The 18,236-nt window shown below is 47.0% G+C and overlaps 2 protein-coding genes and 1 long non-coding RNA gene across 8 annotated transcripts in view; 2 read left to right on the top strand and 1 right to left on the bottom strand.

The window, feature by feature from the left end:
• The window catches only part of itgb5 (integrin, beta 5), a 55,341-nt gene extending 44,653 nt beyond the window's left edge, over window positions 1-10,688 (top strand). For 2 of the 4 annotated variants that reach the window (XM_023950461.2, XM_078939822.1), the window contains exons 12-16: window positions 4,189-4,411; window positions 5,145-5,245; window positions 6,182-6,295; window positions 8,000-8,166; window positions 9,539-10,688. In XM_023950461.2, coding sequence (XP_023806229.1) covers window positions 4,189-4,411; window positions 5,145-5,245; window positions 6,182-6,295; window positions 8,000-8,166; window positions 9,539-9,634 — 701 coding nt within the window. In that variant the 3' untranslated portion in view covers window positions 9,635-10,688. The remainder of the gene's footprint in view (window positions 1-4,188; window positions 4,412-5,144; window positions 5,246-6,181; window positions 6,296-7,999; window positions 8,167-9,538) is intronic. The other 2 variants (XM_023950462.2, XM_078939823.1) reach the window with 1 other exon arrangement.
• LOC144988821 (uncharacterized) lies at window positions 8,388-12,582 on the bottom strand. The gene is made up of 2 exons (XR_013652858.1): window positions 11,132-12,582; window positions 8,388-10,910 (listed from the first exon to the last, which is right to left on the bottom strand). It is a non-coding gene; the product is annotated as an uncharacterized LOC144988821 (long non-coding RNA).
• Window positions 12,583-12,795: 213 nt separating this feature from the next.
• The window catches only part of rif1 (replication timing regulatory factor 1), a 30,363-nt gene continuing 24,922 nt past the window's right edge, over window positions 12,796-18,236 (top strand). For 2 of the 3 annotated variants that reach the window (XM_023950615.2, XM_023950614.2), the window contains exons 1-7: window positions 12,796-13,000; window positions 16,540-16,674; window positions 16,747-16,825; window positions 16,896-16,992; window positions 17,079-17,209; window positions 17,280-17,374; window positions 17,674-17,863. In XM_023950615.2, coding sequence (XP_023806383.1) covers window positions 16,559-16,674; window positions 16,747-16,825; window positions 16,896-16,992; window positions 17,079-17,209; window positions 17,280-17,374; window positions 17,674-17,863 — 708 coding nt within the window. In that variant the 5' untranslated portion in view covers window positions 12,796-13,000; window positions 16,540-16,558. The remainder of the gene's footprint in view (window positions 13,001-16,539; window positions 16,675-16,746; window positions 16,826-16,895; window positions 16,993-17,078; window positions 17,210-17,279; window positions 17,375-17,673; window positions 17,864-18,236) is intronic. The other variant, XM_078939821.1, reaches the window with a different exon arrangement.

Genomic DNA, 18,236 nt, shown 5'->3' with positions numbered 1-18,236 from the left:
TTTACTTTAAAAGAAAAGAAAAACTTTGAAAAGTGATTTAAAAATAAAGGAAGGAAAGGAAAGAAAAGTGCAGATAGGACCTTTCAGTCATATACACGGCTAAACAGAAATGTTTTAAGTCTAGATTTGAACATGAACACAGAAGAGGCCTGTCTGTCGACTTCAGGGAGGCTGTTCCAGATTTTAGCTGCAGAATATTGAAACGCTGATTCCCCTTGTTTAGTTCTGACTCTGGGAATCAACAGGAGGCCGGTCCCTGTGGTCCTCAGAGTACGAGATGGTTCATATGGCACTAACATGTCAGAGATGTACTTTGGTGCTCGGCCATGGAGAGACTTGTACACAAGCAGAGCTGCTTTGAAGTCTATTCTTTGAGGTACAGGGAGCCAGTGCAGAGACCTGAGCACAGGACTAATGTGATCATACTTCCTGGTTCTGGTCAGGACTCCAGCAGCAGCATTCTGCTCAGCTGACCCCTCCTTGACCGTCACCCTGGGGGAGTTGAACCACCACATGGCTTTAGATGCAGCCTGAGTGAGCAGACAGCATTCTGCTGCATAGAAAAACCAGCAGCTCATTTCCTGTTTACTTCATCCCCAAAAACTCGTCCAAGTGTCCTGTGCATCTGCAGGGCGTGTGTGAAGTTCATATCTGATCCCATGAAGGGAAGGCGTGTGGCTCCCCCTGCTGGTCATGTTGTTGTTTGCTTTGTTGGTTCTAAATGTTTCCACATCATCAAAATCACCTCACCACACAAGCCCATACCATGATGCTTCCTCTGTCTGACTTCAGTGTTGGCGTGGTTGAGTGGGATGGACAGTGTCAGACATCATTTGGGGGCTTCCATGTCTTCATCTTGAAAAACACAGGACCCCCTCCCCCAACATCTGGCCTTTTGCCCAGAGGGAAGCTTTTGGTTCTGGAAGATGTTGAAGGTCTCAGAACAGACTTTATGTTTTTGTCAGACATGACTTCTCTTGGAACACAACTCGCCCTCTGGAGACGTGTGGGGCACCTTATCTTCATGTCCAAGTCTGAGGAAGTTCAGGGTTGGTTGATTGTTGCTGTCAGCCTTCCCTTTATCTCCAGAACCAGGCAATAGTTCAGGGGTGGCGAACAAGTTTGACACCAAGAGCCGAATTTTTTCACTGTGATAGTCATAGAGCCACACCACACACTGACCTGCCAGCACGCACACGCGCACACGCGCACGCACACACACACGCGCAATTAAAGCCGTATTATTGTCCTTAACACACTCCTCTCCCTACAACAGAACAGCAGTATTGCAGATGTGTTTATTTCAAGGAAAGTGTCCACCCTCAATACACACATCAATGCAGCTTAGCCAGAGTTAACACAGAGATTACCCTGGAGGTCAGATACCCCCTCCACACACACAGGCACCTCTCTCTCATTTCATACACACACTCTCTCTCTCTCTCTTCATCTCACTCTTTTCTCTGCCTCTCTCTGACACACAACTACTCAGTGACGGGCAGTAAAGTTGATGCTGGTGAGAATGTGACTCCTCTGAAGTCAGATTTATGATGATAAAACTGAATATTTCATCGTTTATCCAACAGCATTTAACTGGTAATTCTTTGTGTCTCAACATTCCTCTTTCAATGATACTTACACCAACAAATACACAAACATCTGGACAGAGCATCCTTCTGGTGTCTGAGTCATTCATATTCACAATAAACACATTAAATACATTACATTTCAGTTGTGTGCAACTTGTATTAATTTTGACTTTGATGTGAATATCTTGCTTTTATATGTTTTTTAATTTAAAATTGAATGACTGAAATTTGTACTAAAAGCAAATAATTTATTAAATATTAATACATTGCAATGAGTCAGTTCATATTTAAAAGTAGTGATCCAGCAAGTGCTGAGTTAAAATTCAACTGGCAGCGTTATTCACGCCCCCTTCTTGCTCACACTCATTTAGCCAAACGGCATGCATCTTAATTCTCCTAACAGCTACTTGGCTCATGGTTTTACACAGAAAATTCCCCATTTCCCATGAGTCTTAGGGGCTGAAGGCGGGGCTAAGCCCCAGGCCAGTTGTAGCCTCTCTGATCAGCTCCTTTACGTGAGTGTCGGTCAGAACGGACCGATGTCTGTTCTCCAAATTATAACAGGGCCTTCTTTCAAAGAGATTTCTGCTCATTTATCTCCGGTTCTCTCGCTGCCTCATCAGTGACAAGCGGGGATCTCATCAGTCAGTCTCTGCATTAAAGGATCCACGAGAAAAGTGATCTGCAGTCGTTTCCGTTCGGTTGCGCAAGCAGCGTCACGTTCTGCGCTTCATTCATTTGGATTGCAGCTTTCTGCTGTGAGCTCCGCAAAGAAGGAAAGTGGGAGGATTGTTGTTCAGTAAAAAGCAAGAATCTTCCCGTTCTTCCAGAAACGTCCTGTGTTTGTCTTTATACTCTGAATTTCACCTTTTTGACCATGAGGGTAACAGTCTGCACGCAAGTCAAATCTTTATCTATGTGTTCCGACATTGGACGTAACCCGCGCAAATGATTGGCGGGAGCAGCATCAAACACACACACTGCCAAATCACTTTTATTATTATTTATTGTTAATACCCTCTGATGGTTTGAGTGTGGTTTAAGAGGGAAAAAATTATGAAATGAGGCAAAGTATATAGAAAATATGATGAGACGCAAAGAGCCGCACGCTCATTGGCCAAGAGCCGCATGCGGCTCGAGAGCCGCGTGTTCGCCACCCCTGCAATAGTTCAATGGTTCAATGGTGCTTGTGCTTCTTTCCTCATCTCACAGCAACTGGTTGGAGGTGATGAATTCAGCTTCACATCTGTATGTCAGCGGGAGGGAGGAGGCGTGTTCTAATGAGGCTGTTCTACATCCTGAAGGCTCACAGCGCCTAACAGCAGTGTTTTTCAACCTTTTTTGAGCCACGGCACACTTTAACTTTGACAAAAATCCAGCGGCAAACCAGCATCCAAAAATGAAAAAAAAAAAAGGAGAAACTCGTAGTCTGTATTGATCTACAGTCCCTCCATGATCTCACATGCATTTGAGTGATAATTGTTGCAGAAAAAGCTGGAAGCTGCTGCTGTTTTTTCTAAAAGATATAATAAAAGTTACGTTAAAAGATTTAAAAACTGTTTGATGTGTGTTCGTTGTTGTTTCAAGACGTTAAGAGGAGAGACTCATTGTACGCTGAGACGCTGTCACTTTAACCCAATGCATCATGGGAGATGTAGTGATGTCAGACAGACTCTCTTCTCTGAGCTTCATTGTTTTGTTCTCTTGTTCCACGGTCTGACACCGGATTCTGTGGAAAGCTACACCACTAAAGACGAGCTTTAGCTGGTATTTCTGTTGGAACTGAGAGACTTTATGAGCAGAATCAGAACAAGGAAGTGAAGACTTTAACCACTTCTGACTGGTCAGACTGGTGACGTGTGATTTAGCCTCCAAGAATGATTGGTGGAGACAGTTAAAGGGGCGGGACTTGTCCGAAAACAGCTGTAGCTGTGGCTAAATCGCGGTACCGTCATTCTTATCAAAATGTCTTTAATAGAATCAAATAAACACAAAGAAAAAAGTATTTTATGATCTTTCATATTCCTAATTTCTCAGTGTTTTAGCAGGACCTGTTTGGATGAACACAGAGATGATATCCTGGAGATGGAAAATGTTTTTAGATCAGTGAATGAGGGAAATTTCCCACTGGTTGAAAAACACTGCATTACAGTCATTGTCCCATTCACACACACACACACACACACCTTCTCACAAAGCCCGGGTGTGTGTGAGAAGGTGTGTGTGTGTGTTTCTGAACTGTTTGTCCTCCAGATTGAAGCTCTGGAGTTTCGTCCCGTCAAACAAACTTTTCTCTCCAGGCGTTCTTTGACATCTGTCGGGTCTTCTTGTCGCGTTTCTTCTCTGCACTCGTGAGAAAACGTGCTGCTGTTTGAACATCTCATCATTTGGACTCAGATTCTGTGTCAACCTGTCAGGAAGAAATGGAAACAATCCTAGAAAAGAGGAAGAAAACCTTCTGATGGACACAGACAGTTAGGCTACTGTGTGGCAGAGGAGCTTCAGCAGGGGGGGGTCATGGCGTAGATGGGGGTGGGGGGTCATGATGTAGATGTTCCTCCTATTCTCAAGTCTTCTGTTCTTCTGCCCCCCCCCCCAGGTCATGGCGAGTGTCACTGCGGTCAGTGCAAATGCCACGCCGGCTACGTTGGTGACAACTGCAACTGCTCCACGGAGACGGCGTCCTGCATCGCAGAAGACGGGAAGATGTGCAGTGGGCGGGGTCAGTGCGTGTGCGGCCGCTGTCGGTGCACAGAGCCGGGGGCTTTCGGGGACACCTGTGAGAAATGCCCCACCTGCCCCGATGCATGCGGCTCCAAACGGTGAGCGCCTTCTGTTTGAAGTGGATAACGGATGAACCCCCATGAGGGCGACTCGCTGTCGTGCCGATGACCCCAAGCTCCTGTGATGGGGGCAGGTAGTTGAATAAAGGAGCAGGGGGTGGTCCGGGGTAAGAAAGGCCTTTCTGCTGACTCAGATAGGCAGATTCCAGTTTCCGAGACGCGCTTCAGCATCCTCTCATTGGGACCACATGGATCCTTTGATCCTCGTCCCAAAAGGACACATCAGTAGTTACTGTGTTCAGCTGATGACATTGACATCAACCGCAGGACCACTGCACTGCAGCCGTCTGCGCAGCTGCAGCCGGACCAACCTTCTCAGAAGATGACCAATTTAAACATCCACACGATCTCCCCAGTTCGACCACGATGAAATGGATCAATTAGACACCGATCCGTTCGTTTTCTCTTGTTTGGCTGCAGGTTGTAGAAAATAAAAGTACCGTAGCGGACCGAGTCGGGCTGGGTGGCTGTTTGGGTTCCGCTTATGGGGGTTTGGCAGAATATGGTAAACTTAGGGTGGGGGGCTGGAGCGTGACACAGAATGAAGGTGAAGTAATGATGTTAGTTTTTTGTCATATAGTGGATGTCATAATAACGAGAAAACAGACCAGAAGAAATTCTGTTTTCTGCTTCCGTGTTCATCTAATCATTAAAAAGTGATTTTTTTAGGACAGTCTGAGGTTCTGAGCTTCATCTTCATCCTCTTCCTCAGAGACTGCATCGAGTGTCGGCTCTTCGGCTCAGGAAGACTTGCAGACAACCAGACCTGCCAGCGCCTGTGCAAGGACCAGATCCTCACTGTGGAGAGCCTGAGTGCGTCAACACACACTTAACACACACATTGAGGATACTTTTGTTTGAGCTGCTGATCTGTTCTGTGATGGGGAGACGGTTTCCTCAAACTCCATGAAAGTTCTCAGCTTCATCAGTTTCATCGAGGAGGAGGAGGCTCCTCTTCTGCTCAGGTGATGGACAGATTATTGAATCGAACACACTCTTCAGCAGAAAAATGGAGTTTTGCCACCTGAAATCGCCATGGATACACGATTGACCATTGTGACATTACAGAAGAAAGGAATCAATACTTCATGATAAACATTTGACTTATCAAAAAGGATTAAAGGCCACGCCCCCTTGCTGAAGTCCAGTCCATTCAGCAAAGTGCAGAATCAGACTCGGAACAGTGTTGGCGTACAGGAACAGCTGTTGACCTCTGCTCACAACATGGCGTGTTTAACTGCCAGTGGGTTGTAGTGCCTTTGAGCACTTAACCCCCGTGTTCTCTAGCTGCATTGACGGTCGCGTCGACTCGTGTTCATGCGACCACTTCCAAAGAAACGTCTTCATAAGTGAAGTGGAACGAGGTCCACAACTCTTCCTCACAGACCGCTGAACGTCTGCAGCTCAAACATCCAACGGCGTCTTCTCAGCACTTCTCCATTACTTTGCCCCCCCCGGAGGGGCCAAAGGAGGCGAGCTGACAGGCTCTGCTGCTGGATGGTATGCAGCCGTCAGTGGGGTTTTAGTCACGGCCTGCTGTTAACGGGCTAATGCAGCTCAGGTTTGGCTGCTTGGATTCCATTTGGGGCTCCAGCCCAGATCTGACGTCTGTCCCTGCATTCCTGCTGACGTCTCCGTCTGACCCGGCATAACGTTCTCCACATGTTCATTCCAGAGCTGGAGCAGCTCTGGCAGGTTGGGGGGCACCCTGAGAGTTGATTCTGCATCACTGACTTTGTCTCTTTGTAGAAACGGATGGCACCACCCTCTGCCTCTACAAGACGCACGACGACTGCATCATGAAGTTCACGTACTCGGAGCACGCCAGCGGGCAGTCTGTCCTCACGGCACTCAAGGAGCCCGGTCAGTCCCTCCCCAAACCACAGAACTCTTCAAGCTGGGATCAAACCAGGATTAGAGAAAACCAGAATAGGAGATCTGGATTTAAGGAGCAGTAATGTAGAGACATGGGACTTTCTGCAGGTTAATATGTTCTGAGCTAAATTAGGATTTTGTGATGCTCTGTAGAAGATCCCACCACTCTATTATGTAGAATGCTGCTTCACATTTGTAGTTTAAAGCTAAAGGAAAAGTGAGGAGGAGGAGGAGCAGCACGGCTCAGATTCACCTCAGCCTCCAGAACTGAAGCAGGACTTTGTTCCACACAGATGAAGACGACACACCCAGATTCTAAATGTCTAAAGTTATGAAATGTTTGCTCCACATTGGGTCCAGAAGTGTGTGGAAGACCTAAAAAGGGGGGTCAATGGAAGCAAAGAATATCAGCAAGATATTTGAGAAAAATGCTGGTCCTGGTCCTGGTGCTGGTGCTGGAGCTGGTGCTGGTGCTGGAGCTGGTCCTGGTGCTGGTCCTGGTGCTGGTCCTGGTCTTGGTGCTGGTCCTGGTCCTGGTGCTGGTGCTGGTGCTGGAGCTGGTCCTGGTGCTGGTCCTGGTGCTGGTGCTGGTCCTGGTGCTGGAGCTGGTCCTGGTCCTGGTGCTGGTGCTGGTGCTGGTCCTGGTGCTGGTCCTGGTGCTGGAGCTGGTCCTGGTCCTGGTGCTGGTCCTGGTGCTGGTCCTGGTCTTGGTGCTGGTCCTGGTGCTGGTCCTGGTGCTGGAGCTGGTGCTGGTGCTGGAGCTGGTCCTGGTGCTGGTGCTGGTGCTGGAGCTGGTCCTGGTGCTGGTCCTGGTGCTGGTCCTGGTCCTGGTGCTGGTCCTGGTGCTGGTCCTGGTCTTGGTGCTGGTCCTGGTGCTGGTCCTGGTGCTGGAGCTGGTCCTGGTGCTGGTGCTGGTCCTGGTCCTGGTGCTGGTGCTGGTGCTGGTCCTGGTGCTGGAGCTGGTCCTGGTGCTGGTGCTGGAGCTGGTCCTGGTGCTGGTCCTGGTGCTGGTCCTGGTCTTGGTGCTGGTCCTGGTGCTGGTCCTGGTGCTGGTCCTGGTGCTGGTGCTGGAGCTGGTCCTGGTGCTGGTGCTGGAGCTGGTGCTGGAGCTGGTCCTGGTGCTGGTGCTGGTGCTGGTGCTGGTCCTGGTCCTGGTGCTGGTGCTGGTGCTGGTGCTGGTGCTGGTCCTGGTCCTGGTGCTGGTGCTGGTCCTGGTGCTGGAGCTGGTCCTGGTGCTGGTCCTGGTCTTGGTGCTGGTCCTGGTGCTGGTCCTGGTGCTGGTGCTGGTCCTGGTTTAAAGGAGTAAATGTCCAAATAAATGGTGGGAGGAGTCCAAACAGACTAGTGTCTAGACTAGTTTGGTTACAGGCTTTAAAAGTTATCTGTCGGTCATAAAGCCCCACCCCCATCAGTGCAAAAGTACCAACAATGATGGGCCCCCGCCCCCCCAGCACACTGATGGTTTGTAGACTGTACGCCCAGAAGAACACGGGGGTTTGAACCTGTAGGGTCAGGTTTCCCGCTGAAGCAAATGCACACTGACTTCCTCGTGTAACACCCCCTTGTGGTCACCCGCTGAAGTGACCTGTTCACTAACCAGCTTAGCCGGCAGATCACTGTGAACTCCACTGAGCGTGTGCAGCACCCCCCCTGCTGATTGCTTAGCATTAACCTTGTCGTTCCTCTCCTCAGAGTGTGGCGGCGGTCCAGATGCCCTCATGGTGCTGCTCGCCGTGGTTGGCAGCATCCTGCTGGTGGGAGTGGTCCTACTCGCCGTCTGGAAGCTCGTCATTACCGTTCATGACCGCAGAGAGTTCGCTCGCTTCCAGAACGCACGGTGGCGTGCTCGATATGAGGTGGTACGACCCCCCCTGCTGTTTCTCCACTTCCTGTCCCTGATTGAGGTGGAACAAAACCCCAACAGTCCTACCTTCTTCTCTTTGGAGCAGGAGGCGACCTTATTTGGACGCCATTATTTGTCTTGGTTTTTTTTTTTTATGGTGACCAGTGGTCAAGAACCTTTTTCAGACCGCAGACTGGTTTCATTTCAGACAGCAGTTTCACAGACCAGGCCGAAGAATCAGAATCAGAAGTACTTTAATGATCCCACAGGTGGGAAATGTATGTGTTACCATAGCAGTAAACATAAGAGAAAATAGAATAATATAAAAAACAAAAATGTAGCAGAAATGTGCAAAAGTCATCTGCTACACTGCGAGTTATTGTAGAGTTGAATAGTGTTGGGTAGGAATCTGGCAGAAGATAATTTTTCATATTAAAATGCTACCACGAGAAATTTAGTTCATAAAAACCAAAACCATTGGCAAATTTTGTTTGCAGTTGATGATTTGGATTTGGGGAAGGAAAGGAGTTATTTCTGATGTGTAAAAAATCCATAAAAGCAACATTACAGTTTTTCATAGAACACTATTATAAAACTGAGAACTCAACTAAAAAGATCATATTTGGTTTGACATAAATCCTGATCAACTGTATTTTTGAACACTACATTTTCTGTGTTAAAGTTTCTTAACAGCCGCCTGCCTAAGTCACCTTTCATCTCCCTTTTACAAGTTTCCTCAGTTCAGAAGGTTCTTCAGCAGGTCAGAAACTTTATTTGATTGAATCATCATTCTCTTTGGGCCTTTGCGGAAAGTGCTATAGAAGTATACACCATTTACCGTTTTACCGGTGTGCCTGCGGCTCGGTACCAAGTGGCCCATGGCCCGACCGGCCCGAGGCTTGAGGACCACTGGTGGACGTGATTCCCCAAACCATGATGTGTGAGAAGGTTTAGTAGTTTCCAGAACTTACCTGCCTTCAGTGTTACTGCATGTAAAGCTGCATTCACAGCCACTTTCAATGAAACCTCTATGTAAACATGCGTATACGCGCTTTTCAGGCTTCTGCATTCAAGTGTAGCTACGCATATTTTCAGCCCGTCACACGACCAGTGTGAATGTAGCAGAACAGACGGGAGCTCAGCTTCCTGATGGAGGCTGCATTCCTGCTGAAAAGGAGGATTCAATGACAGAATTTAAGAATGGCTCTTCCAGACGGTGCACGATGGTTAAGCATGTGAAATCTGAATGTTTTCACAGCAAAGCAACCGGAGCGGACATCCTTTAGCTAACGAGCCTTCACGGGGGTCCTGTGCGGTTGCAGGGGGGCGTCTGCTCACAGCTGAAGGCAGCAGATGCTGAACGTCTTCTTCTTTGCTGTGTTTTCCAGGCCTCCAACCCGCTGTACAAGCAGCCCGTCTCCACACACCGCTTGGTAACAGACTTGAACATGCATGGGAAGTTCTACAATGGCGGTTTCCACTGATCCACTGGCCCCCACCCCAGCAGGCCTGATCCTGGAGGAGGAGGACCGTGCACTCACCCCTGCCACGCCTCCTCCACCCCCACAATGCTGGCAGGTGTGAGTCCAGAGCTGGTTCCCCACTGATCAGCCTGCAGACTCGTTATGTTCACCCGAGCAGAGAGTCTCTCATTCATGCTCGTCTCCAGAAGACGCCTTTGTGCTTCTGCAGTGAAGATTTGGTACTAACATTCACTAAGCCCGTCGTTTTGCACAGAGGATTGAGAACACTTTAATGCTTTGGTTGCACTAGTTTTTCTGTACGGCAGTTTTTCCTTCTTCAGACTGAAAGTGCTGAACTGGTCTGGATCCTGACAGGAGTTGGGGTTTTGCTGACTTAGTTGATTATTTTCTGGAGGATTTCCAGCAGGTAAACAGACCTGTTTTTGATTGAATCGGATTTTTCCGTGAAGTTAGATTTTTCTTATCCTGATATATGTTATTGAGCGGGGTCTTTCCAGAAAGGATTCATGCAGGGAGGGCAGGAAGGTCTGCTTTCACAGCGGCTGTTTCTACGTCTTCCTCCCAACAGCAGGCAGGGTTCATTTTTCCGAAGGGGGAGTCATAACGGGAACAGAAATAAAGCTCAGGAGCAGCCGACCTGTCCAGGTGAATTGTTCTTTGGTAGCTCCGCCCACATGGCCCCCCCTGGAGCTTTGAACTGCTTACTCTTGCTGTTGAATCTGGATGATTGTTGTGAACAGAGCCAGTTTCTGTTCCATCCCATCCATTCATCACCTTTAGCTGATTTTTGCTTTGAAACGTGTCTGTGCTTGAATTCAGTCCTTTGTACCTTTAACAGTAACACTTCCTACGGACAAAATACATGGGACTTCAGCTGTTATATTAATTATTGTATTGATTTGTGAAAATAGAAAATAGAATTCATTTGATTTTGCTAAGTACAAGGATTTATTGGAGATAAATTTTAAAATGAAATGTTTCTAGAAAAAAAAAAGTAAAACTCACGTCTGACAGAAGCAGGAAAGGCTGAGCTCTAATAAAAACCTAAAAAGCCTCTCTGGTCCACTTCTTGTTGCTGCAATTATCCTGAATTGTGCATCCATCCATCAACACACCTACACATCCATCCATCCATCCATAGATTCCCTTACAGTCTTTCTGGAGCCCTTCCTGCTCTTGGATGAAGGCGGGGTTCCCCCTGAACATGTCACCAGTCTGTTGCAGGGACACGTTCTGTCACTCATACCAAGAGGCTATTCAGAGACGCCAGGGAGACCTATGAAGCATATTTTTGGACATGGAGTTATGGGCAAATTTCAAAATATGTCTGCCATTCTAGTCTGAACATTCAAATGAATGATTTCTTGAAGGGTCTATATCATGCTGTTCTTAATCCTTTCACAATAAACTGTATGCATATATATAACGTTTTACCTTTGACACACTACAGAAAACATCTTGATTTAAATATGAGCTATTTTCAGCTCATTTTCCTACCTGTAAGTAAACATGACTTCTGGGGGGATACTCCAGGGGGGTATTCCAGAAGGCCCGTTTAAACTCCCCGGACTTTAAGCCTGAACTCTGGCTGAAATCCGCCTGAACTTGCTCACTCTGGGTATGTCGGTTCCAAAAGACCGGACATGAGTTAGCGTCATTACGCTCCACTTGGTAACCCTGGGTTAATGCACGTGCACAGCAGGTATATAAAGACATTCTCAATGGATCAACGATTTCCGGGGTCACCATGGAAACGCGTGGAGAAAAAAAGAGATCGCTATACTTCAGTGAGACGGAGTCTGAGATTTTAATGACGGCTATGAAGATTATACGACCATCAAAGAAGTAATACGGCTGCATCATCAGCAAAAGAAAGAGTTTCTGCTTGTAGTAGAAGAACAAAGTAAACGCACGAGTTTCTGATGTTATTTTCATTGTGACGCATATATATATATATAACTTATCCAACTTAAATTAATGTAATTGGTAACAAGTAATTGAGTTGCATTTATTCAACCTAATTTCTTACTTACAAATTTACATATTTATCTAACTAAATGTCATATTACTTCAATTCAGTTAAAGTGTTTCCATCTTAACTTGAACTCATATGTCTAAGTTTGAGCCTGCAGATATACTCATTTTTATAACAAAATGAATGGGAAAAAAACCGATTGAATCTCAAAGCCATATTGCATATCTCTGAATTTCTTGTTTAACCAATTTCACAGTAGGGGTGCTAATTGAACTCATCCTCCTCTTCCTCCCTCTCACTCATGGTGCAGAAAGAATTAAACATAACAGGACAAATAACTAGACAAAACAGTAAAACAACTAAACACATTTGGTCGAAAAAACCACACTTAAACCCAAATCTGTCCAGACAGGCAAAGGGAATGGTATCCCACAATCCCTTGCAGTGCCGATCTAACAGCAGCACCCGAAGTTACACCTACTTCATTGAATTAATTAAAAGAAAACTTTTTTTAATTTTTAAATTAATTTGAATGAAAGCAAAATAACTGTCTGAAAACTATGTGTTATTTTTAAAATGACTTAACAAAAAAAAAAGATTTTTAATTATCTTAACTGAAGCAAATAATGAAGTTAGATCAAAGTATAAAGTTTATTTTTCCAACATCCATATATGGTCTTATCACCCTCTCACGGTGGAAAAAGTATTATCTGAACTTCTTCATCCACTAAATCATCTTCAAATGGACACGCCATGCTGCTTCACCTCTCTGTAAACAAACTAACCTTCAACTAAACCTGCTCCAGACCAGGTTATGTTCAGAGCATGAGTTGCTATGGCAACTTGACCTACCCTGAAACATACCTCTGTTTTTGGAACCGAAAGCTGAGGTTATCAACTTCCTTAGCCTCAAACTTACCATGGTAAGTACTAGCATAACCTGCTTTCTGGAATACCCCCCAGATGAAGAACCGCTTTCAGCAAAACACTGACCACACGTCACAACAGTCAATGGTCACATGACCCGGAAGTAATTTATTACAGATACTTAAAATATGGAAAAATAAATTTTGTTTATTTTAATTTCATTCTTGTTTTACTTCGTCGGTTTTCCCCACAGACTAAAAACTGTTGACTGTTTTTAGTCTGTGCTTTTCTCTAAAAGGTAAAGTGGGCGTGTCCGTGTGACGTCAGGGGTTAGAGTTCATTTCTTACGTCGGCGTGCTCCTTTGGCGCCAGCAGATTTCGCGGGGTAAAGCGCCGCGGCTTCAGCTCCAGACGGAACCAGAACCGCAGGAGCGTTCCCGCCGGTACCAGTCGAGCCCCGCGGAAGGAGGAGGCGGTAGCAGGCAGCCCCACCGAGGCGCGTGTCTCCCGGTGGCCCAGTCCGGGTGAGGAGCTCAGCGGCTGGTTCCCGGTGGCCCGTGTTGTTGGGTTCGGTCGGTGGTTTGTAGCGGGGTTCTGTCCGCTCTCCGCCTGCTGTGTGTCCGGGAGGCTTCCTAAACGTTGTTAGTTCGTTATTTAGTCTGTTAACCTGGTCAGGACTAGTTGTGGCGAGTTAGCGGGTGGCTCCCGCGTTGTTCATGTGGACTCAGACTTAAGGTTCTGCTGCCCGAATCCCGAACCTGACGTCGGAACACCGCTGCTGTTGGAGCTCGGGTCAGACTGATGTTTACGTCCGCAGACAGGTCAGGACCGGAGGACCGGCCTCCTCTGATGCAGGGACCTGGAACCACACAGAACCAGAACCGGAGCCCGAAACTCCCCTTCATCTGTCCAGGGATGGAAATAAATAACGGGTTAGAAAAAGTGGGTGGAGCCTGAAGCAGAATAACGCCAATCAGCTGCTGAGCAACAGGACTTTAACTGAACTAAGACCAGATCCACAGGGGTCAGAACTCGGCCCTCCAGGCCCGGTGTTCTGACTCCGGTGTCCTGCAAACATTTGAACGGACCTTTGGGTTCTGGTTTGCTGCAGTTTATTTGCACAGAACAGGTCATATTCTAGATCAGGGATGGACGACTCCAGGCCCTGACGACCGCACTCCTGCATGTTTCCAACATACCGCTCTGGCATGGACTGACACACCTGAACCAGGTATCAGTCACGTGTAGGGATTGGATATCTGGAAGGCACCCCCACTCCTCAAATGTCAATCAGGACGGTAAAACAACAAATGACAGGGCAAACCATTTATCGTCTATCTTCACACGTGCCGACTCCAATCACCTCATTTTCTGTGCGTAACCATGTGCATTCCTATTTCTAAGGGCTTCAAATGCTACCATGTATTTCAGCAAATCGGTTCTTCTATCATGGTTGACTGCTGCAGGTGTTAACATCAGTGTAAGTCACAACTCTGGTGTGATTCAATTCAGTGTTGGTGCATTCCAACTTCAGTTTTTTTGGAGGGAAAAACGCCATAGCTTGACTCTGAAGGAGCAGGAACCATGACGACGTTTGGAAAGGTCTTGTGGATGGAGGAGGTGCAGTGAGGAGCTTCTTCAGAGAAGATGGTCAGAGGTGTAAGAGGTGCTGTTTCTGTCCTGCTCAGAGCTCATGTAGGCCAAAGGGCCCCCAAATGATCAGCTTATGGAACCACCTGCTTTGGCAGGTGGTTTGGTCCACTTCAGTCTTTGGTTCTCTTCTGGAACTGCCATGTGAGGAACCAGAGCAGATGAAGACCCTGCTCCTGTCTTTAGTTGTTTTTCTGGATTTTTCTCCGACTATTGTAGGAAATGATAATGGAAATAGGAGTTTCCTAAAAGAATTCCCAGGCAGCTTTGTTTTTGGGAATGCTCTCTCACTGTGACTTTCTGCTCGTTCTGCTGTTGGCTCTGCTTTACGGCGTTGAATTGGACCTTTTGGAACACCAGGTCCTGTTTTATGCAGAGCAGGGAAAGGTACAGAAACCTGCTGAAAAGGGGATTTCACATGCGATGAGAAATGACATTACAGAGTTAGATTTATTATCAAGAAGTTACTTTACTTCATGTCTTTTTCCTTTCCCCTTGTTCTGCCTGATCTTTCTCTCTCTGGACTCCTGTCAAACCAGGACTTTTTTCTTGTTGCGTTGAAGCCGTCCTGCTTTTGTTTCTGTAAATGTCTTCGTGTTTCGCACAAACCTGAAAACCTTAGACTCAGAGGCTGCAGAGGAGGTGCCTGCTTTTTGGAGGATTGTCTGATCTCAGCTGCATTCTCTTAAATACAGTAAACATGTAGAGTACTCAGCATAAATGAGTACACCCCCTTTAAAAAGTACTAATTTAATTACTAGCTTAATGAATAAAAGAAAATGTCTAAACTTTCCACAAGGTTGAGTTTTATTGAACACTTCTTTAAATCCATAACATGAAATTAAGGTTAACTAACTTGGATCACATCTGCAGTTTTACTTCAATTGGTTAAAGTAAAAACGAAAACTCTGCAACAGAAACTACTACATCTAGTGTTTTGAATGAGCTCCGTGGTTTTTAAGGACAGCGCCAAGTCTTCTAGGCGTGGAATGAACAAGTTGGCGTCACATTGGAACATCTGTCTTTGTCCATTCTTCAAGAAGAATCTCTTTTAGAGCCTGGATGGAGACTGATGCTCCACTTGTTCTTCAGAATTCCCCACAGGTGTTGGATTGGGTTCAGATCAGGAGATACTTGTCATTCGATCACCTTCATCCTGTTCTTCAGAAATGCAGCAGCATCTTTAGAAGTTTTGGATCATTGTCGTGTTGGAAAAGTGCTTGACGACCAAGTGCATGAAGTGATGCAGCATCTTCTCCCTTAGTATAGGGCTGTACATTGTTGAGTTCATGGTCCTTTCAGTGAAATGCAGCCCCCCCCCACACCAGCAGCACTCATGCAGCCCACATCAGGACACTACCACCACCGTGTTTCACTGTAGGAACCATTCATTTGTCTTTGAAATCCTCACCTTTGCGACACCATAAAGTCTTAAAACCATTAGTTCCACAAACGGTGATCTTTGTCTCATCACTCCAGAATATTGAGTCCCAGTGGTCTTCATCTTCATCAGCGGGGCCCCTAGCAGATTCTAGCCGTGCTTTTTCATGCATGGTCTTTAGGAAAGGCGTCCTAATGGACGATAACCATGCGTGTCGTTCCTCTGCAGTGTGCGCCGTATGGCGTTAATGGAAACGGTCCCTCCAGTTTGGCGTGCTATTGCTTTAGCTAACTGCAGTGAACCTGCGCAGCGATTATTTATTTATTTTTCTCCAACCCTTCTCATCAGAAGACGCTTCTGTCCAGATGTTATCTTCTTTGGACGGCCTGGACGTCTCTGTAAGACGGTTGCTCTTCCATCTTTCTTAAATATTTGGATCACTTTTGCTTTAGTATTTTGTCTGCTATGAAAAGCTTTGCTAATATTCTTGTAGCCTTCACCTTTTTTGTGCATATCATTGATTTCCTTTCTCAGATTTGGTGACGTTTCTTTTCCATAGGGAGCCATTGCTGACAGCATTAAATGGGACGGGCTGTTAAGAAATGTCCTTTTCTAGTCACCTGTGCTGGACACCTCTTCCATGAATCATTAGACTCACCTGAGGTTGAATGTCTGTTCATTGGGATTTTGTAGTCTTCAGTTTGGCTTTTCTCCTATGACTGTGACTGGGATTTACTCATTTTGGCATCATGGGCTTGAATTAACTTGCAGGAAAATCACTTTTTGTGTGCAAAGGCACAGGTTTTTTGCACCTTTGTAGGTGTGTTTGGTATTTCACAGAAAATGTTGATTCTGAAACACTGAAGTTTTTCTGACAAATGTAGTGGGGTTTACTCATTTATGCTGAGTCCTGTATGAATGTTGTGTAATTCTGAGCTGATATTTGGTTTTGTGCTGCCCGTCTTTATGCCAACTGCAGCTTCCATCTAATGGGTTTTGTGACTCCTCCCACTTTTTTTTTCTCTTTAACAGAGGAGGGCAGTGAGCAATAATGATGGCAGCTGCAGGACCCCCCAGCACTTCCAGCTTCCTCACATTAATGGAGACCCTGGAGGACGATGCTGCAGGACAGTCGGAGCAGATAGACGCCTACCTCACCATAGCCAAGTGAGTGGCCCGCCTGGCTCTGAACAGGAGACGGTCTAGACCGGGGGTTCTAACAGGGTCTTGTGCTTGCAGTCGGCTGAGCGGAGACGACGGCCGCCACTTCCTCCCTGCAGTTGAGAAGCACTTTCCTCGTTTGGGTAAAGTTCTTCAGGTGAGGCTGCGTTGAACAGGACCTCCGGCATCTGTGGCATTTCTGTGTCTGACCCCTGAGTGTGTCCCAGGTTCACGTTCACAGTGAAAGCGTGGAGCTGAGCCAGGCCGCCCTGCAGGCCCTGGGCTTCTGCATGTTCTACTCCCAGGTGGCCGTGTGTGTCTCTGGTGCGTGACCGCATCCACGCCTCCTCTGCTTTTGCTGCCGTCTTGCTGCTGCTCAGCTCGATTCATTTTTCTCTGGCTGTTTCCAGACGTTTTTGCCGAAGAAATCCTGTCAGCTCTTTGCTCCTTGATCACCAACTCGACGCATAAAAACACCTGCAGCAGAGCATTATGGGTCATCTCCAAACAGAGCTTTCCTGCGGATGTGGTCGGCAAAAACGTGAGCTGCTGTTCACAGAGGAGACGCAGAGGTGGAGGAGTGTCACCAATGCCGGTTTTTCTGCTGTCAGGTGCCCATGGTGCTGAGTTCCCTGGAGAGCGTGTGGAACCGCCCCAACATCCAGTCTGTGGTGATAGAGCACGAAGTCCTCAACGTCATCATCAAGTAAAAGCATTTACAGCTCGGTCTAGATGAAGGTTGCTTACATCTGAGACGAGAAAACGCGGCCGCTTCCACGCGAAGCATCAGGTCGAATCGGTTGAGAGAACATGGCATGATGAGGAGAGCTGAGGCTGAAAAAGCATCCGACTTGGCGCAGACGGTCGGATGCACGGTCTCTTAATGCAGCACAGGGAATTGAACCGGCAGTCTTCCCATCAGTGATTGACAGCTCTACTTCTGCACCACTGAAGGGACTGTTGCAGCCGTGGTGTGTGATCCAGTCTTGTCCCTGCTCTTTGTAGGATGCTGGAGCAAGTTCCATCCCAGATGGCGGAGGGGGCGGTGAAGTGGGCAAAACTGGTCATACCGCTGGTGGTGCACTCGGCCTCCAAGGTTCGTCTTCGAGCGGCTGCTGCCATGGAGCTGGGCCTGCCTCTGCTGCTGACCAAACAGGTGGAGGTGGCTGCTGCCATCGAGCCCATCATGGCCTCGGTAAGTCCTGAGCTCCGAAGATGTCATGTGACCACCGCTTTGCCTCCATTGCAACAGGAAATGGATCAATGAAATGAAAGGTTTGGAAGAGAAACCTTCCAAACTCTTCCAGTCTCTTTTGGCTTGTAGATAAGTTCTCACCTTAGAGACCCAGAACATGAAAGCAGAGGGTGTTTCAGAACAATGGATCGGTCCACTGTTGGGGGGACTTCCATAGGAGGGTTAACTGCTAACACTAGTTCTTACCACAAAGTAAACATCCTGTCTAGAAGGTTATATAAATATTCTATAAATCCATGTCAAATATATGGCTGGGATGTATCAGATGAAGTCTACTGTCTGCATTAGAGTAAAAGTTGTAGACGTGGCTGTG

Source organism: Oryzias latipes, chromosome 21 (genome assembly GCF_053564925.1).
Source record: "Oryzias latipes strain Hd-rR chromosome 21, Olatipes_Hd-rR_3.1".
In the NCBI taxonomy this organism is placed as follows: domain Eukaryota; kingdom Metazoa; phylum Chordata; class Actinopteri; order Beloniformes; family Adrianichthyidae; genus Oryzias; species Oryzias latipes.
The sequence above is the reverse complement of the archived record's forward strand: the minus strand, read 5'-3'. Positions and strand labels throughout refer to the sequence as shown.